Here is a 16,876-nt window from a genome sequence, read left to right as displayed (position 1 = left end):
TCTTATTTGATAGTTTTGTTATTAATGTTAATGTTTAGGATGTAAATATTCTAAAGCTGCAATATCAAATACAAGTTAGTTTTATGAATTAAATTATCTCGCCTGTATCAAATTCCGATTCAGCCTAGCTGAAGCAGCATGTTGCTTGAAGCAACTGTCATGAAAGTTCCGCAACCCGGTTCCAGGGGAAACCGATACCGAGTTTCTATGTAGGTAATCTAAACAGTACCTACAATTTATAGTCACAAACGGAAACATAGTTCAACTGCTAAATTAATTTATTGCCTTATAGTAATTAATATTAAGTGTAGTCGCTCAGTTGTTTGTGTTAAGATGAATTGCGGTAAACTATTATAGTGTGGGGTGTGAGCGCCTGACTGTTAGAGTAACGCAAATATGTGTTTACATGTGTTTGAGCTTTCAAAGTTCAAGTCAACAGCTATTAACGTTACCCTAGCTAACAGCATAAAACATTAAGTGGCGTATACGATAACACTGCTTATGACTACTTAACTTAGTTCTTTATGACGTAAGGGATTAAAAATTTCATACGCCGGCACTTACTGGAGGCGTGAACGTAGCTGAAGAGAAACAAAAGAAATACTTACTTGGAGGCCGGCACGTTGGTGAGGCATAAGAAGTTGGTGCGAACACTGCGCAGGCTCGCCAGGACCTGCGCGAAGGGCGTCACGATCAAGTCTTCCCCGTGGCTGCGGACAAAAATAAACCTTATAAATATACGCTCAAGGTGCAAACCGAATAGAAATTTCTCAAGCAAATCATGAGGCAAATCTATAATAAAAGGAGCTACAGGCGGCTAACAAAAGGATTTTGTTTTGAGGCTGGATATCTGACATCGCAATATTCTAGGGCTTCGAATTTCTGTGTCAGATATATATAAGCCCTTGAGACTCGCAATATGCAAAGGTCGATGTCTGAATATTAGACATTTAATGCTCAGTAAATTACAGTCGTAAAAACAATCCAAATAGTAAATGTCATTATTATACTACGAATAATTGCAATCATAATTATAACATCACAATAAATGAGTACCAAATCAATAAAACCCAAGCAGATCATGAAAAGCTTAATATAATATGTAAAACTACATAAATACTAAGACAAAAATAAATGTTCAAACAATACGTAGTTATAAAAACATAGAGAGAACGGTTCGCAATTCACTTTGTAAAATGAAGCTAATTGCAGCGAACATTTATTTATAAAGAAAAGTTTCAAGTGGTTTTAGGTAATAACTCATAATAGGCCTATGGAAATGAGTTCTTACCTGCAAATAAAACAAAAGAGAAACGCAATAAAAAACATACTTGTGCTTACATGTTTATTTCACAACCTACTTTTTTACAAAACAGGAATATTATAATATATTCAGTATTAGAGCTTCATGACTGTAAAACGTTCGTGTAATACGTATCTAACAATATGGGCGCTCTGGAGATTTGCCGACTAGATCTGGACAAACTTATTAATTCTGAGAAAATGTTTTCCCAAGCTTTTACTTATATTATTTATAGAATGGTGTGGGCAAATACAGGGCGGCTATCTCCAAGAGATACTCGCGAACGTATCAGAAACCAAACAAAAACACATCGTTTAACAAAAAAAAATAGAGCTCAAATAATTACATCCTTTTAAAATACGAAAATTGTTATTGATTTAAGATTCTAAGTAAAGAACATGCCGCTACTTAAAAAGCTAGAGGACTTTTAATTTTAATGTTTAATTTATTATTGAAAATAAATTACTTTTCCTCAAAGCAAAAGTTAATCATGCTTAACTTGTAAAGTTTTACCGGGAGCCAATCTAACGTTTAATAGGCCAAGTTTCAATGGATTAGGTTATTTTACTTAGCTCTGTATATCGTTTATTTAATAGCAAACATTATCATAGAAATCGAGGTATTCAAATGTAGCTAGACTGAATTTGTATAAGTGCATTAATAAATATAATTAAAGTGAAAGCTTTGCGTAAACAGATACATTAAAGTATCGCAAACATTCCTTCAGATACTGGAAGCGAAGTTTAACTAGATCTTACTCGCGTTATCTAGTATTTACTCTACACGCTCGCACATACACGTAGATACGCGTACACAGATACACAGACAGAGACGAGAAAGCACCCAGCTTATGTACACGATATGGATTGATAAAGTACTGAAGGCGCTTCAACTTAGTTGTGTATTCGCAAGACTAATCACTCTACATAATAAACTATCCAGATGGTAGCGGTGTTTCATGATAAATTAATGTTTACGTTTCAACAACATTTCTGCGTACTATCTATTCAAATTGAATCTTATTTTATGAGTGTTTAGGCCATAAAAACGTTTGTAAGTCTTTCATCGGATCTAATTGAACTATGGAATGTGTAGAGTTTGTAAATATTCTCTGAAAAAAAATCACGTTATTTTCTTTCATGATCAGATAATTTAGAGACGAAAGTAAATACTTTTTCGCATTTTGTTTATTGTAATATCATAGACGGCTAACAAAACAAAGAGGTTTTAATATTTTTTTCTTTTTAATCTCAGTATTTTCGTTGCTAAGGGGGATTGCAGTCAAGAGTAAGCAGCTGTGCATTGGCGTGTAAACAAATGGCACCCTCATCGTTACATACAACCTCATTTTTATCGTTGAAGCTGTACAACATATAATTTTGTTTGTAAAAGAACGTTTACCCCATGATATCCTCAACAGTAAGTATTTTTGTGGAATTCAATTAGCACAATACATTTATCCTCTCGTATATTAAATGTTATAAACGAAACAAAAGAATTGTCGATAAAATGTTGACTCTCGAAAACATTTCCGAATCACTAATACAATAATAACTGAACGTTTAAGTATTACCGCGGGCTAGAACTTTTATATTTGTTCGAAAAATATACAATATTTATTCATGAGAGTAAAATATGTATGAAGAGATACTTTTCGCGATATTAGAGACTGTGGACGGGAGTTTGTTTTCATTGGCGAGTGTATGAGATACACGATAATATTAAGAAATAACATTACTGCTCCGTTGTGCAGATCGAGCGATAAATTAGCTCGGCTTGTTTATAGTGTAAATAATAAGATACATCGCAAATATTATATTAGGGAATGCAAATAAATTGTAAATTTCAAGTGTCTAAGTAAACACATTTTAATACTGTTTCGTAATAGAGATTGAATGTATAAGATTTTCATACGATACAGGCAAGGTACAGATTATAATAATATGTAATTTGAATCTTGTGGGTTGTGGTTAGCGATAGTCCTTGAGAATGATAATATATGCAATTGTTTTGTATCTCCACCTTTTAATATAACTGTATAAATTATAGCTACTTCCCTATTATGGACAGTGAAGTACGCGAACATTTCAAGTTTTTATAGTCTTGTAAGATCTGTCTCTAATAGAGGTGACACATTTTCTTTGGCTATAAAGACTGACATTTAAATTTCATAAAATTTAGTTTAAAGCCTATTATGTCTCTACTGCAGAATCTCCTTCTTAGAATTATTTTGTATTTAAAATGTTTCCCTTTCTATTTGGTTCAATTTTCCGTTAAATTTATAATGCCCGCCATATTTAGACTACAAAAATGTAAATAAGTTACAAACACGAAAATTGACGCAAATAATGTCACGAATGAGCACAAAATATAGAAAAAAAACCATTTATATTAGTATCAAAATTGTTCTTGTTTACGTTTTTTAAAATAAGTGAGTAAAATCTGTTTTCTATAAGCAACACAAAATATGATCAAAGAAAATGTGACCAATATGTCACGAACATTACTATCGTTCCAAATGTATGATTTCACCACACTATTCAAAGAAATACATTCCGTTTTCTATTTAGGAACCGTATATCCCATAATAAAATCACAGTCATACACAAAACGTGTCATTCAAGTAACTTGTTGAGTCGAATAGCTGTGACAGCGTCGGCATCATGTGAGTCTGTCATGTGAAGGTAAAGGCGATGTATTTGGCGAACCGGTTTGGAACCGTGCCCGGTCGGCGTCACGTGCACACCGTAATATATGGTCTAATGTGATAGCCGATGGATGTACGATGCGATATGTTTTTGTTTTACTCATCAAATATTTACAGGAATAAGTGTTAAGTAATTTTAATAGGAATTATGAAGCATAGGTAAATCCGCACGTGTCATCGCAAGCTTAAGTTGTAGTATAGGTAACTAAAAGTTAAGGTAAACTTGTGCATATTTTTTGCATTCATCATCCACTACTGGGTCTAGATTGTCCTCCTGCTCTCACTCGTAAATGCTATAACTTTTTTTGTACTTTCAGATTCAACCCGAAACTACCTCTAGCTTCTATCAATCAAAATAGCTTCTACTAATATTCTCATTTACGATGAACAAGCTCAAATAAATTGCGAGTCAGTCATGCAGGTAAACCCTAGTGCGTTCAAGGTGAGGTATCATGAATCAAATTACGTACAGTTCGAAGAGAATACGGTGACAGGAATCTACATATAAAACAGGTTGTTACACTAAAACCACGAGAACACGTCGTTTGTTACGACACATAGATTTAAGCCGAAGGTGTTCGTATCAAGCTAGAACAGTAAGGCTAGTTTCACAGCGGTTCGGGCAATGCGTTTCGGAACGGAGACACGTGACATCGCTTCTTCGCTAAAACATTGTTACGGCGTTAGGAGGAGGCGTTTATATCTCCTCTGGTGCAATATTCTAAATACTGTTTGGTTAAGAATGAACCAAATGTTCGATACCTGCTCCCCACAATGCTTACTTAAGCATCACATGAGTTTTTACTCAGGATTTGAAGTTATGCGGATTAGTCCGGACGCGACCCGCACTGCGTTCAGCCCGTATAACGTTACCCGTACAGAGTGTCTCCGTTTCAGAGCATTGAGGGCGCTATCCGTACTCTTGCGCGCCTCGCGATGTACGGATGTTTCAAGCAACTGTGACCCCAGCCTTAAGGAGAAAATTCGGTAGAAATTCACTATACCTTTGAATAGATCACGGATCGAAATTTATTATTGAAACAACTGGAAACTATAAAACTTGTTTCACGAATCAGACTTTTATGTTAAGAATGAAACACGTACTATGTGATGTTTTTTTAATACTTTTCCCTATCCGCATCCAATATATTCATTACTTCAGAGATTTTTGTTCGATTTACGTCAAAATTTACACTTACAGTTATGTTACGAAAGTACGTACCAATCAATCTTCTTTATCCTATCGAATAAGAGTAAATTTGATCACGTTAAGTCTAATACTTTAGCCAAACAGATACGTCTTTTCTAATGCTTGTTCCAATAATGTGTCGTATCGTATGTGTTGGCTGTTTATTTCCTTCAATCTATAGTTTTCCTGTTTCACTTTTCTAAGGTTTACGTGCTTCTCGTTATAGATTTTTGTGATGTTTTAAGCGATGAATGATGTTTGTGAAAAATGAAACAGGAAAATGTAACTGGTTAGTTAATAATATATTTGGGTTTGGTTGTGTTGAAATTCGGCTAATTAGTTAGTGGCTAATTAGTTGTTGATTTTATTTTAAAACTTTTCCTACTATAATTTTCGTATAGAGATCGCCGCTAATTCCCTTTACTTTAGGATGCTATATTTTTTAAATATAATATTTGATAGTAAATCCTAATAGCACATTTTATTTGAGAATATTTAGTTTGCTTCATATTGTTACCACGATGTAACATCTAGTTGATGCACGAACTAGTTATAACGTTAGTCTATTAACTTTAACGAACGGCTATAGCGACCGGCCACTTTTCTCGTTTACGGCCATCCTGCTCAAGAGAACTAACTCAATTACGAGGAATATAAAATAATGGCATTGTAACTATTTTATATCACCGGTCTTTAGGAAATGTATCGGAAATGGAAAGAAAACAGTCGATACCAAAAAGACTATTATGCAAATACACAAGCCAATATAAATAAGAGCATAAATTAAAAAAAAACTAACACTAGGTAAAAATTCAAAATGGCGTCCAGTTACATTTTTGAAAAATGAATACCATCAGTGTCACTTGCAGTGGTCTACGAAATGCAACCTATACATCAACACCCGCAGCCTTGTATACGAGCCGATTAAAAGGTGATCATATGCTTAAGCTGGAAGTAGACAGCGGTAGCACTTGGTAGCAGATGAGAAAACGATTCTCATGGGAAGAAACTTCGCATGATAACATCACTGAACAGATTTAGGGACAAGAATATTGGCCTTCTTGAAAAAGTATTTAATGTGTCGAGGATAAGTTAATATTTTAGAAACAAAACTAAAGCGTGGATTACATGAAACTCTTGATAAACAAAGTACAGAACCTCTTTTGTCATATTCGTACCCGACTACTTAAGTAAAATGAAAGCTATAACCTAGAATTCGCCAGTACGATATTGGTATATGTGCAAGAAAGGAATAATAAGTAGGTAATAATCCGTTATCCACTTAGCCGGAGTAAACAAAACAGAGCATTATACTCCCAATAAGGAGAGTGTAATATGTCTTCATTATATATGTATGAAAAGAGGACGGAGCACAAAGTTGTAGAGTATCTGATTTAGAAATCAAAATGAAAGTTTTCGTAGGTACATTGTTTGTTCGTAAATTGTAACATTGAATAATCTAAAAAATTTATGCAAGAGCAAAGGAAACCTTTATTAAACCTAATTTAATTCAAAAACATAAGATACACATTTCATACATATTTAATAACACTAAACATTTCATACCTCGGGGCAAAGTAGAGTAAACATATTCCAATAAAATCTGAACTCACCGTTAGAACAATCAAAGAGAAATAAAATATACCCACGTACCGTATTTTTTCTTTCAACGAGCTACAAAGAATGTTGCGCTCGCGGGGGTCATGGCCTTTGAACATCAAGTTTGTTTCACGCCAACAACACTGCAATTATGCTCGACAACCCGCCACAAATTTATACCAAGTGTTTTCTATTTTTGAGACAAAGTAAGGCTACGTTTCCATTGTAGAGCTAGCGAGAAATGTGTTTTTTGGAACCAATGAAACCGTTAAATTCACAGATATCTGTAATCGAGTAAAGTAATTCTCAAAAACAGATTCTTAGTTAAGCATCTTTGAAACGCAGCCTCAAAGTCGAATATGAATGTCACCAGAAAATTGAGCTACAACAAGATCTAAACTGAATCTCTTTCGAGATTTATAAAGGCAATTGTTTTCTTTGTTTAATAGAGTTGGGGAACGGGTTCTTTATTGTTTAGCTTTCACTATCGCAAATTGGATTTATATGTTCGTTGAGGTAATATTGAATCTGAGACGTTTTATTCATCCCTAATATATTAGGGAGAGAGATGTACTCGTGATATTGGTTGCACGTGCAGTTGTAAAGCGGTATGCCTGGTCTTTCTACCCACGATTCAACCTACACTTTGCCATATTAACAAAAGTTATTCAATTATACTCTATCGAGAAGCAATGTACTGCAAACAATACATGTATAAGTGTATTGTCTTCTCTAATTGCACGTTCGATATTTTTAGTACCAACCTCAATGTCTAAAATCTATTTTAAGACTGTCTAAATTGAATCTTGGTTCAATCTAAAAATACATCACTACTAATAAAAAGAGTACTCTACAATTAAACTGGTCTGTTATAAAAAGCGGTTAATCTGTTGTGCTTTATGGTTAAATTATTGATATAGAAACTATTTTAGCTGTGTAGGGCTATATCTGAATTAATAGCGTTCTTTCCAACTCACGTATATTTGTTTTTAGCAACTATGTTACAGTACAAATCATCTTTGCAGCAAAACTTAGCAAGTATGTAAGTAATTCAAAACAAAGAAACTTATCAGTCTCAATGTTTTTAGAACTGGAAATTCTTAGTTACAAAACTGGAAGGTTTTATCTCTATCTAGTTTTGTAACAACCACAGTAGTGAGACAGGTATTCAGTAAGTTTGAATGTGATTCCACTGACTGTCTAACAACGAAACTAGACCGAAAGTCCCATTGTTTGTTTTATCTTGTTATTCGAATTTAAAGTAAAAACTATTCAATAATGTAACGAATCAGTCTCGTCGTGTGAGGAATTGTATTGATTTGTCTTACATACCTGCGTTGTACGTTTATGCTGCCCCGTTTAGTCTTTAATAATTCAGCAAAAATCAATTTTCATGTTCTATTAACGGCCGAAGGTAAAGACAGCGAGCAAGCCATTGCGACAACTCTTTGTACAGTTTATTGATTTTTTCATGTTACGATGCATTATTTGATTTTCACTCTACTGATATTTAAACAATTTCACGACATTTATGCGATTTTCAATGTTTGATTTATTATTTGATAAAAATTGAAAAAAAATGTTGAACCACTATCGATGTCCACGATTACAAGATAAACAATTGAGGAACAATAGCAATGATCTGCAATGACAATAAAGCCTTCCCACTTATTTATAACCATGAATAAATATTGAGCCATAGCTGTCAGGCATTCGTTGACGAGCGTAACAGACAAGTGGCCTTAATTAATAAATTACAAAGGCCCATGGTAATGTTTGTGTCATCAAGCCATTTTATGGAGACAAACAAATATATTCACTGTTCTTATTGTTACGGATGAATAAACATTTGGTTTTTATTGAAGTCCATATAGCAATGTATGGAATTTACGCTTTGAATACTTCTATAGTTTTTCGACGTTCGATAATATTTTTTGTTCTGCCTTAATTCATATTTTACTTTAGATTCTAACCAATATTTGAAAAACAATTTTAACAGCTGACTTCATCCGATACAAGTAATTAACGGATTGAATTTGATAGAATTTCTAATTTAGTCCTATTTTCTGTACGGAGGAACGCGCCAAATCACGTACGGACGGTAAATTGAATAAAACCTCATTTCGAGATTACGATGCCGCTTATTGAGTTACGTACAATTCGACGTGTAAACAATTTTATTATTGTACGCCCATTCGCCAGTTTTTGCAGTGAAGGTCGACGCTTTCCCTTTAAATTGGATGTTTGCGGTACACCATACAACAATGTATATGGTCACCAACGAGTGTCGTTGATTGGGTGTTTGTCCATACCGCAGAAAGGATGCGAGTTTGATTGTTCATTTTAATTCTGCTTACACCAATCACTCATGAAAGGGACAGCAACAAGCGGCTACCAATTAATCAACTTAGACATCCTACTTCTTTTAACATACAGTTACATAAAGTTAACATCTCATATGATAGGCAGATAATTTAACTAAGTTTGCAAACTGCTTATTGTATTATCTACGGATATCGATGCATATTTTGAAAACAAACTACTGGCTATCGATCAATGGATTAGTTTTTGTGGCGGCTCAAGGTGAACTGAGAAAGGAGCACTTCTAATTCACATACTTTGGAGGCGAAATTCCTTCCTCTTGCGATAATATTTGCGGCCTTGTGTACGTGACAGGCGAATCACACATTCATATAACGAATAGTCCCTTCCTTAAATAATACGTCAAACAACGCTTATTCAAAAGGAAATTATATAAAATGGAAAATATGCTCATCGCATAACCAGTTTTTAATTATTTTCACTTTATTTAAATTAAATACGAGAATCATAAATGCTTATTTTGACGTCGTTTCAAATGGCAATTCTTGACGTTTTATTTAAGATGGTTTGTTTTTTTTTAATTCGCGTAACATTTTTCTCAATAATAAGGTTGAATGAAAAAGTAATTAAATGATTTTTACTATTTCTTAGAAAATTATTCGTTTCAGTCAAATCAACATTTTCTCATTCTGATTTACTTATTTTATTAACACAACGATGATATCGAATGAAGATATTAATCCAATAAATACATTTACATAAAAACTAGAGCGTGAATATCCCAATGCCAGTTGTGAGCTCAAATAAAACCCGATGCTGGGGTTCATGGCTAGCAGACCGCAATAAATCAACACGAAAAATAAACGGGATTGGACCGATAAACAATTGAATTAGGACATAAATCAACAAGAATTGGGCCGCCGAAAAATTATTCCCGATTCCATCGTCTTCGAATTTACCACGTTGTTTTACAAGTTAATTGTTCCTTCACGAATTTTCACTAAAACTAGTAAAACATTATTAGAACGAAAGAACTATTTATTGGCTATCTGTTATTTGTTTCTCGTCTACGTCCAATATTTATTTTCTACTATAAGCAAACTTTCTAAATACACTTCTCGGTAGTAGAAAACTCGTGGGCTCTGATAAGCGTCATTAAAATACTATGGTTAATACTGGCAGGCTAAAAATACCACGGACCGGTGAGCGGAGATTTAGTTGAGTTTTCAATAAGTGTTTCATGGAATTTCATTAATCTACGTCAAGAAAATACCAGGAACAAGAAATCGATATTGACATTGGACTACTCCTTGTTGAAACTTATGAATATTTAACGGACCTTAAGAGGTCATTTTCAAATACATCTTGTTTTATTGTACGATAACCAGGGTTTTTGATTTAGTCGCTGAACAAACCTTAACAGGTTCCCTAGAGGGAGAAAATTGGTTTTATGATTCGAGCTACGGCGGACGGAAGAGGAAATGACGTACAAATCCTGTGCTAAGAGAACCTTATTGGAAATAAATAGCATGTTGCTAGCTTCATTTATGTCGAAAAGTAAATATTTAGGGAATGAAGATAATGTAGACAGTTTTGTCCAAATTTAAAGGGAGTGTTTTTTTTAATGAACCTCTTTTGTTAAAACTTTCATTGAAGACGGTTTTTTTGGACTAAGGACTTCGTGCATTTTTCGTACGTTTATATAGATTATGGTACGCAGTGCCCTTTTCTCAGTCGCCTCACATTACTAAAATACGTTTCATTTATCTAATGAAGTTAAGCCATTTGAAGTAATATGAATTTAATTGCCTTTAGTCATATACTTAAATGTGAAATAATATATTCGTATACTGTGATAAGACCACCCATTGTAATATTTCCAGTCATTGTAAATGTAAATGAACGGAACTTCTATACACTTACAAGTACATTGAAGAAAACTGTACAATATATGATTCATGATTTATCTTGCAAGTAGCTTTCAAGCCCATTAAGGAATATAGTCCATAAAGTTTTGAATAATTGATTTGTTAGAATCAGAACTACATGGATTTATTTTCGCTTTTATCTTCGTACTTTTCATATATTTTTATCACTAGACGAATATTAAAGAATACAACGAGAAAATATAAAAATAAAGAACTTTTAGTGCTGATTTTACTATTTTCTTATAAGCGACTGAACTTTGAATGTAAAATTACGAGTTTTACAACACTTGCCATAAAATTTAAATTGTATGTTTTGGCTTTATTGCATTGCATCCGAATTTATTTGTTTCTTTACTTTAGTTTTAATATGAGATATGAAACTTTGTTTACGTTGATTTGTTTTACGCGTTAGCGTATTATTGGATAGTAGGATGAACATGAGCAAACAAGGAGAAGCATTGCCAAATATCTTTGGCTTTAAATATACTTTAGTAGTTGCGGTAATCAAAGTACATCGAACTTAATAAAATGTTGTTATAATGGCTGTTGTGAGGCAGATTCTTAAATATTTGTTTAATAATAGTTTACGACTAGTTTCCGACCCAATGAAAGTCCTTAATCTTCGCTATCGCGGCAGCGGGGTCGCGAGTCGAACTATTTTCGAAACTAGTCAGGCTATCCCGATAAATACCCGTGAGTAAAACGTTATTGAATAAATAATTACTTAATAAAATGTTTCACTAGAGGGACAAAATTTACGTAGGACCCTTTGTAGTTCAGTCTCAGATGGTTTATTTATGAGATAATAGTAAACAAAGTTTCATATAATGAAGGAACTAATATACATAACATGATTTATGTGCCGCCAGTACCCTTATTCTGATTGAGTAAGTTGTGCGAACGTCAATAACTTCCCAACTTCGTCCAAAACTTTTAATAGCTTCGCCCATTCCGTTTTGCATCATATACAAACAATGGGACTACTATTATGAATTTCAAAATGATATAATATAAGTTTATAGATGGCGGCAATAATTAAGACTTATTTTCCGTACTTTCGTGAGGTGACGCAGCTTATCATTAGGAACTAGTGAAACTAGTCGGACGATTTTGATAAATACGTATTTAAATATTTCGTCAGAGATTTAATTTTAATATGTATAAATACCTTTTTTAAAGCTTTTCAATTTGCTTATAAATAACTGAATTTATTATTGAATATCAGTCTCCTGAATCCTTTTCTAATTTGAAGAAATTTTGCTTAATGCCCAGTTACGATACCTATTGCTCAATAAATTCTTTCTAATTGGCTTCAGAAGTGTACCCTGTTTGAGTGATGTTGTATCTAGCATGCAATAGAAGCATCTACAAGCTTGTAAACACAGCGAGCATGCAATTTGTGGCTCCGCTCAATGGCCGACAGCTTTGTTGTGGATCGAAGCACGTTACGAAACAGAGCAGTCGGGTAACTTTGCTTATTCTGTTAGAAAACGTACCCACATGTACTATAACCACATAGTATAAGATGATTAATGAAAAGAGTTTTGTTTTAAAACAGACTGGTTGGAAACAAGCTGAAGTTTGTTTTTAATTTTGACGATAAACTGTGGAACGTCTTGCAATGCGATGCTATAGGTTCGCCATACGTATGCCATCACTATGCTAAGTAAATGCTGGTTAACCGATAATTGGCCCCTGTATAAGCTGTATGTAACAAGCTCAATACATAATTTACACGGATGCTGTTATCCCTAATAAATAACTAGTTGGTGCATGAAATTTTCGATACTAAAAATGAACTGCAGCTGCCCGATGGTCATTCTATATTTATTATTCAAGATTGTCTCCATATCTGTTACACGTGTAGACTTATCCTTATATATTACGTTCGGATAACATATCTGTACAATAGAGGGGTAACATGATCGGTATAAAGGAAAGGGCACACGATACTTCTGTCACAAACATATGTCTTATTCTATTTTTGTATCTAATACAGAAACTATTCGCGCGCTGCAAGTGTGATAATACTTTAATAAATTTTCTAAAGGTGTCTTTAAGTTTTAATAATGAAATCTGTTAAGACACCTTAACGTTTAAAAGGTCTTACCGATTGTCATTTTCCTTGCAGGGATTTTCTATTGAGCAAGATTATTGACGTCAATTTGAAAAAGTTTATTTTCCTTCTGGTTCGTATTTCACGGATAAGGAAGTTCATTAATTAATTTAAGTACCTATAATCTAACCGCTAAACCTATTTTGATATATTAAAAGCTTGTTACACAAATCTCAGTCACAATTTCGATTCGAAACATCAATAAAACTTGCACGGATTCAACGAGTGTCATTGCATTTGAAATACAATAATACTGTTATAAGCTCATGGGAAATCTAGTGCCGGCAATTATGTATTGTTAAGTCTGTTTGCAATATGTACGCGGTAATAACGTGAAGTTTGAAGGCTGACATTTATCCAACATGGTTTATGCGAGCCCTCGGCGGCAGTTCATGTGTTATCAGCAAGAGCTTGCTCCAACTAATGTAGAGCTGCTCTTTATTACGGTTACCGGCAGACTCTTCTATATTAAACTCAGAAAGTTATGGCACTTGACTTAAGGTTTATCCAGAGATAAAGTTAAAGTTCAGGTGAAAGTCAATATGGAACAATTTCGACGTTAAGTAAACTTATCCATACGTGACTGAGAAAGTTCAAAGAGTTGCGTAATATGTTGTTATTAAAGGGAAAATAATCTGTTCCATGATAATTGAATAGACTAGAACAGCTGAATGTGATTTGCACGTAATTCATTTGATTGATTTAGATGCTTGTATAAATCTGATCATCGTTTTAAAAATGTACACGATCAATAAACCTTCAATTAGCGTTACTTGGAAAATGAAATAGACACCGACCAAAGTCCTGTAGGTGTACCTGGTAAAGATATCGTTTCTGTTTACTTTTCACTAAGAAAACAACGGGGATCGTCCCAGTGAGATTGATTACCGCCGCTTATTAACGAATGTTTTTTCTTGTTATCGTAACTTAGTACCAACGCGCAACGGTACGTTGTATTGAATGATTGGCACTGATTGTAGGAAATCTGTTGGCATAGGGCTTGCAAATCTCATGGAAATAACACGTTATATATATCATCGTTTGATATACATTGTCATATACGAGTTTCTTTGTGTTTATGTGGAAACGTGATATCTGTACGCAGTATTATGGTAGGAGCTGCAGCTGCGTCGTGCGTCGCACTAAATGTTGGCTAATCTCCACAAGATGTCAAAATCGCCTGTGATTTGATCGTTTTCCGAAGCATTATTGTGGTTTAATAGCATTATATTATTTATTGCTGGTATTATTCGTAGTAGAACTTTATTTGATTATCGCAAGGTACTGCAATTACTCTGACTATCGTAACTATGATATTAAGCTACCCATATCCAAAACTATGATAAGTAAAAACACGTTTATTGCTTTGATTTCTCGCAGCAAATAAAAACTGTTATCTAAGCGCCGTGTGATAAAATAACTCCTGTTCATATTGACATTTAAACTTTAGTAAACGAACATTTAAATAAAGATATTCCGTTGACTGGTTCGTTCTATTTGTAGTTACATAGAGCCTGCTCGCTGCACCAGCCACGTGTTTTCAATTAACGCCCACACCCAGTTAACAAGGCAACGTTGCAAAGCTTTCTTTTATAAAAAACAGTTGAACCATTCTGTGAAAGTGATCTATATTCGGACTATTTAATTGACTTTTTGCTTCTAGTATTCATTGCAAAGGAGAATAAAATTTGAATAAAGCTACACAGAACCGGGATTCGACTCTCAATCGTATTAAGCGTTCGACTAAGCGTGTTTCCCTGTAATCGTGTTGAGTTTCGATTAATTTTGGTTTAATTAAATCTCTAGGAATGTTTCGAACATCTCCGTTCATAACATCGATGTCGATAAGCTTCATATTACTCGAGTGAACAAAAATATTTCTCATTAATAACGAGTTTCATCGTATTTCCTGTTTTCACCGATGTCAAGGGTACGCATAACTGCAGACATAGCAACAACTTTTTATACACGTGGAAATTGTGCTTACGCAATCTACCGAATATTGGATTTATATTATCAAATGTCGAAGCGACCTTTGGAATCTACGGTATCAACCCTAGTTCAAAGGCCGCTTTTAGCTGTAAATTAAATAAATCAGAAAGGTAAATCTGATACATTAACATCAGTGAAAATTTAAATTTATTTAAAGGTTCGAATTTTATTGCATGATATTGCGTAGTAATGTGACGTGATCTGTCGATCTTTGGTCCCACGAGTCTAGACTGTGTTTACTAGTTACATTTTTGTAGTAATACTACGATCGTATTCATATATCAACAAGTCTATACAAGGTGTCTATATAGAGCTCGGCTATATTTTAATCACGCTTCTGTATTGATAATGATAATGAACATGTACAAATCTTTAAAAACGCCATTGTAAACGGTGTACTAAAAATAAAACCTACGTGATTTGTTTTTGTTTCAGTGCGTAGGGATTAGTTTTTCTTTGCAGTAATCAGCCAAGTTAGGTACATTTCTATGGTCGCTTACTTTTATATGACTTGCCTAAACCCATTATTTTCTTTTAAAAAATCTATATTTAAAATATAACATAGGTTAAATTAAACACGTGCTGTAAAAGTTAAAAATATCGATAAAAGCCTCTCGTATAAACTCTTGACATCGCTACTCGTTCATCGAATGATATGTAGGTGCAACGTGGATACGGTGCTACCTAGTAACAGTTAAATACCGCAGTGAAGGTGAATGCAAATTGCTAGCATCTATTCTATGTGCATTGTGTATACGATGATGTACTTACATACCTACATAATCTATATCTATACTTTATTACTATTATATAAAGTTGAAGAGTTTGTTTGTTTGAACGCGCTAATCTCAAGAACTACTGGTTTAAATTGAAAAAATCTTTTTTTGTTGAATAGACCATTCATCGAGGAAGGTTTTAGGCTATATACCACCAGCTGCGACTAATAGGAGCGAAGATACATAAAACAGGGCAGGTATAAATTATAACTTATATCTTCTAACCACGCGGACGAAGTCGCGGGTAACAGCTAGTATAGGTATATGTACATCTACGTACGGAACGATCGCTCAAACCCCTAAATGGTCTTATTTAACACAAGACCGATTATGTGATTATGGAAACTATTCGACCCGCCCCCAATCCGACCTTCTATTTGTTCTATTCATTACCTTATATTAACCAACATGTTTTATTATTCGAAATTGGTTTGTTAACTTTATATATGTATGAAATTAAGTAGGTATAATTTTGATCATAACCTTGGAGTATTTGAAAATGAGATGTTCGGTGTTGAATTTGTATATATGAGTGATTAATTTTGGTAAAAAGTCCAACTATACATTAAAAATTCGATTCAAGTAGGCTAACGTGACAGTGTGTGAGAAAAGTCGAGGCTCTTTTGTTTTATGTATGCCTAAGTGCCTTGTTGTTATTAGTCATATTTGCGCATTTCATTTAACATCGCTAACAATACACAAAGGACGATCCATAAAGCATCCCCTAGTGGAATATGTACGGTACTAGTTGACTATTTTAGCAACTGAAAGTGTGACTGACAAAGCCTGATGCCGAGAGCAAAAAAAGCAGATAAAAAATATCAAAACGCACGTTTAATTTTTTCCTTTAGCACTTCCTATCAAAAGAATGCGTTGTTGACATGTTAACTTTAATCAATCAAGGAACAGTTGGCAGTCACGACAGAAGCTTCATACTTAATTCA

At 33.9% G+C, this 16,876-nt stretch overlaps 2 protein-coding genes across 16 annotated transcripts in view; both read right to left on the bottom strand.

The window, feature by feature from the left end:
• Positions 1-16,876, bottom strand: part of LOC113495472 (carbohydrate sulfotransferase 11-like) — a 602,728-nt gene that overhangs the window by 181,534 nt on the left and 404,318 nt on the right. The gene's annotated exons all lie outside the window — the stretch shown is intronic.
• LOC113495462 (cAMP-specific 3',5'-cyclic phosphodiesterase) overlaps positions 1-16,876 on the bottom strand; it is a 301,983-nt gene that overhangs the window by 28,890 nt on the left and 256,217 nt on the right. For 12 of the 13 annotated variants that reach the window (XM_026874205.1, XM_026874206.1, XM_026874207.1 and 9 more), the window contains one exon: positions 609-710. In XM_026874205.1, coding sequence (XP_026730006.1) covers positions 609-710 — 102 coding nt within the window. Of the gene's footprint in view, positions 1-608; positions 711-9,416; positions 11,212-16,876 lie in introns of those variants that run through there. The other variant, XM_026874210.1, reaches the window with a different exon arrangement.

Source organism: Trichoplusia ni, chromosome 6 (assembly GCF_003590095.1).
Source record: "Trichoplusia ni isolate ovarian cell line Hi5 chromosome 6, tn1, whole genome shotgun sequence".
Classification (NCBI taxonomy): domain Eukaryota; kingdom Metazoa; phylum Arthropoda; class Insecta; order Lepidoptera; family Noctuidae; genus Trichoplusia; species Trichoplusia ni.
This window is presented reverse-complemented; position numbering and strand designations above follow the sequence as displayed.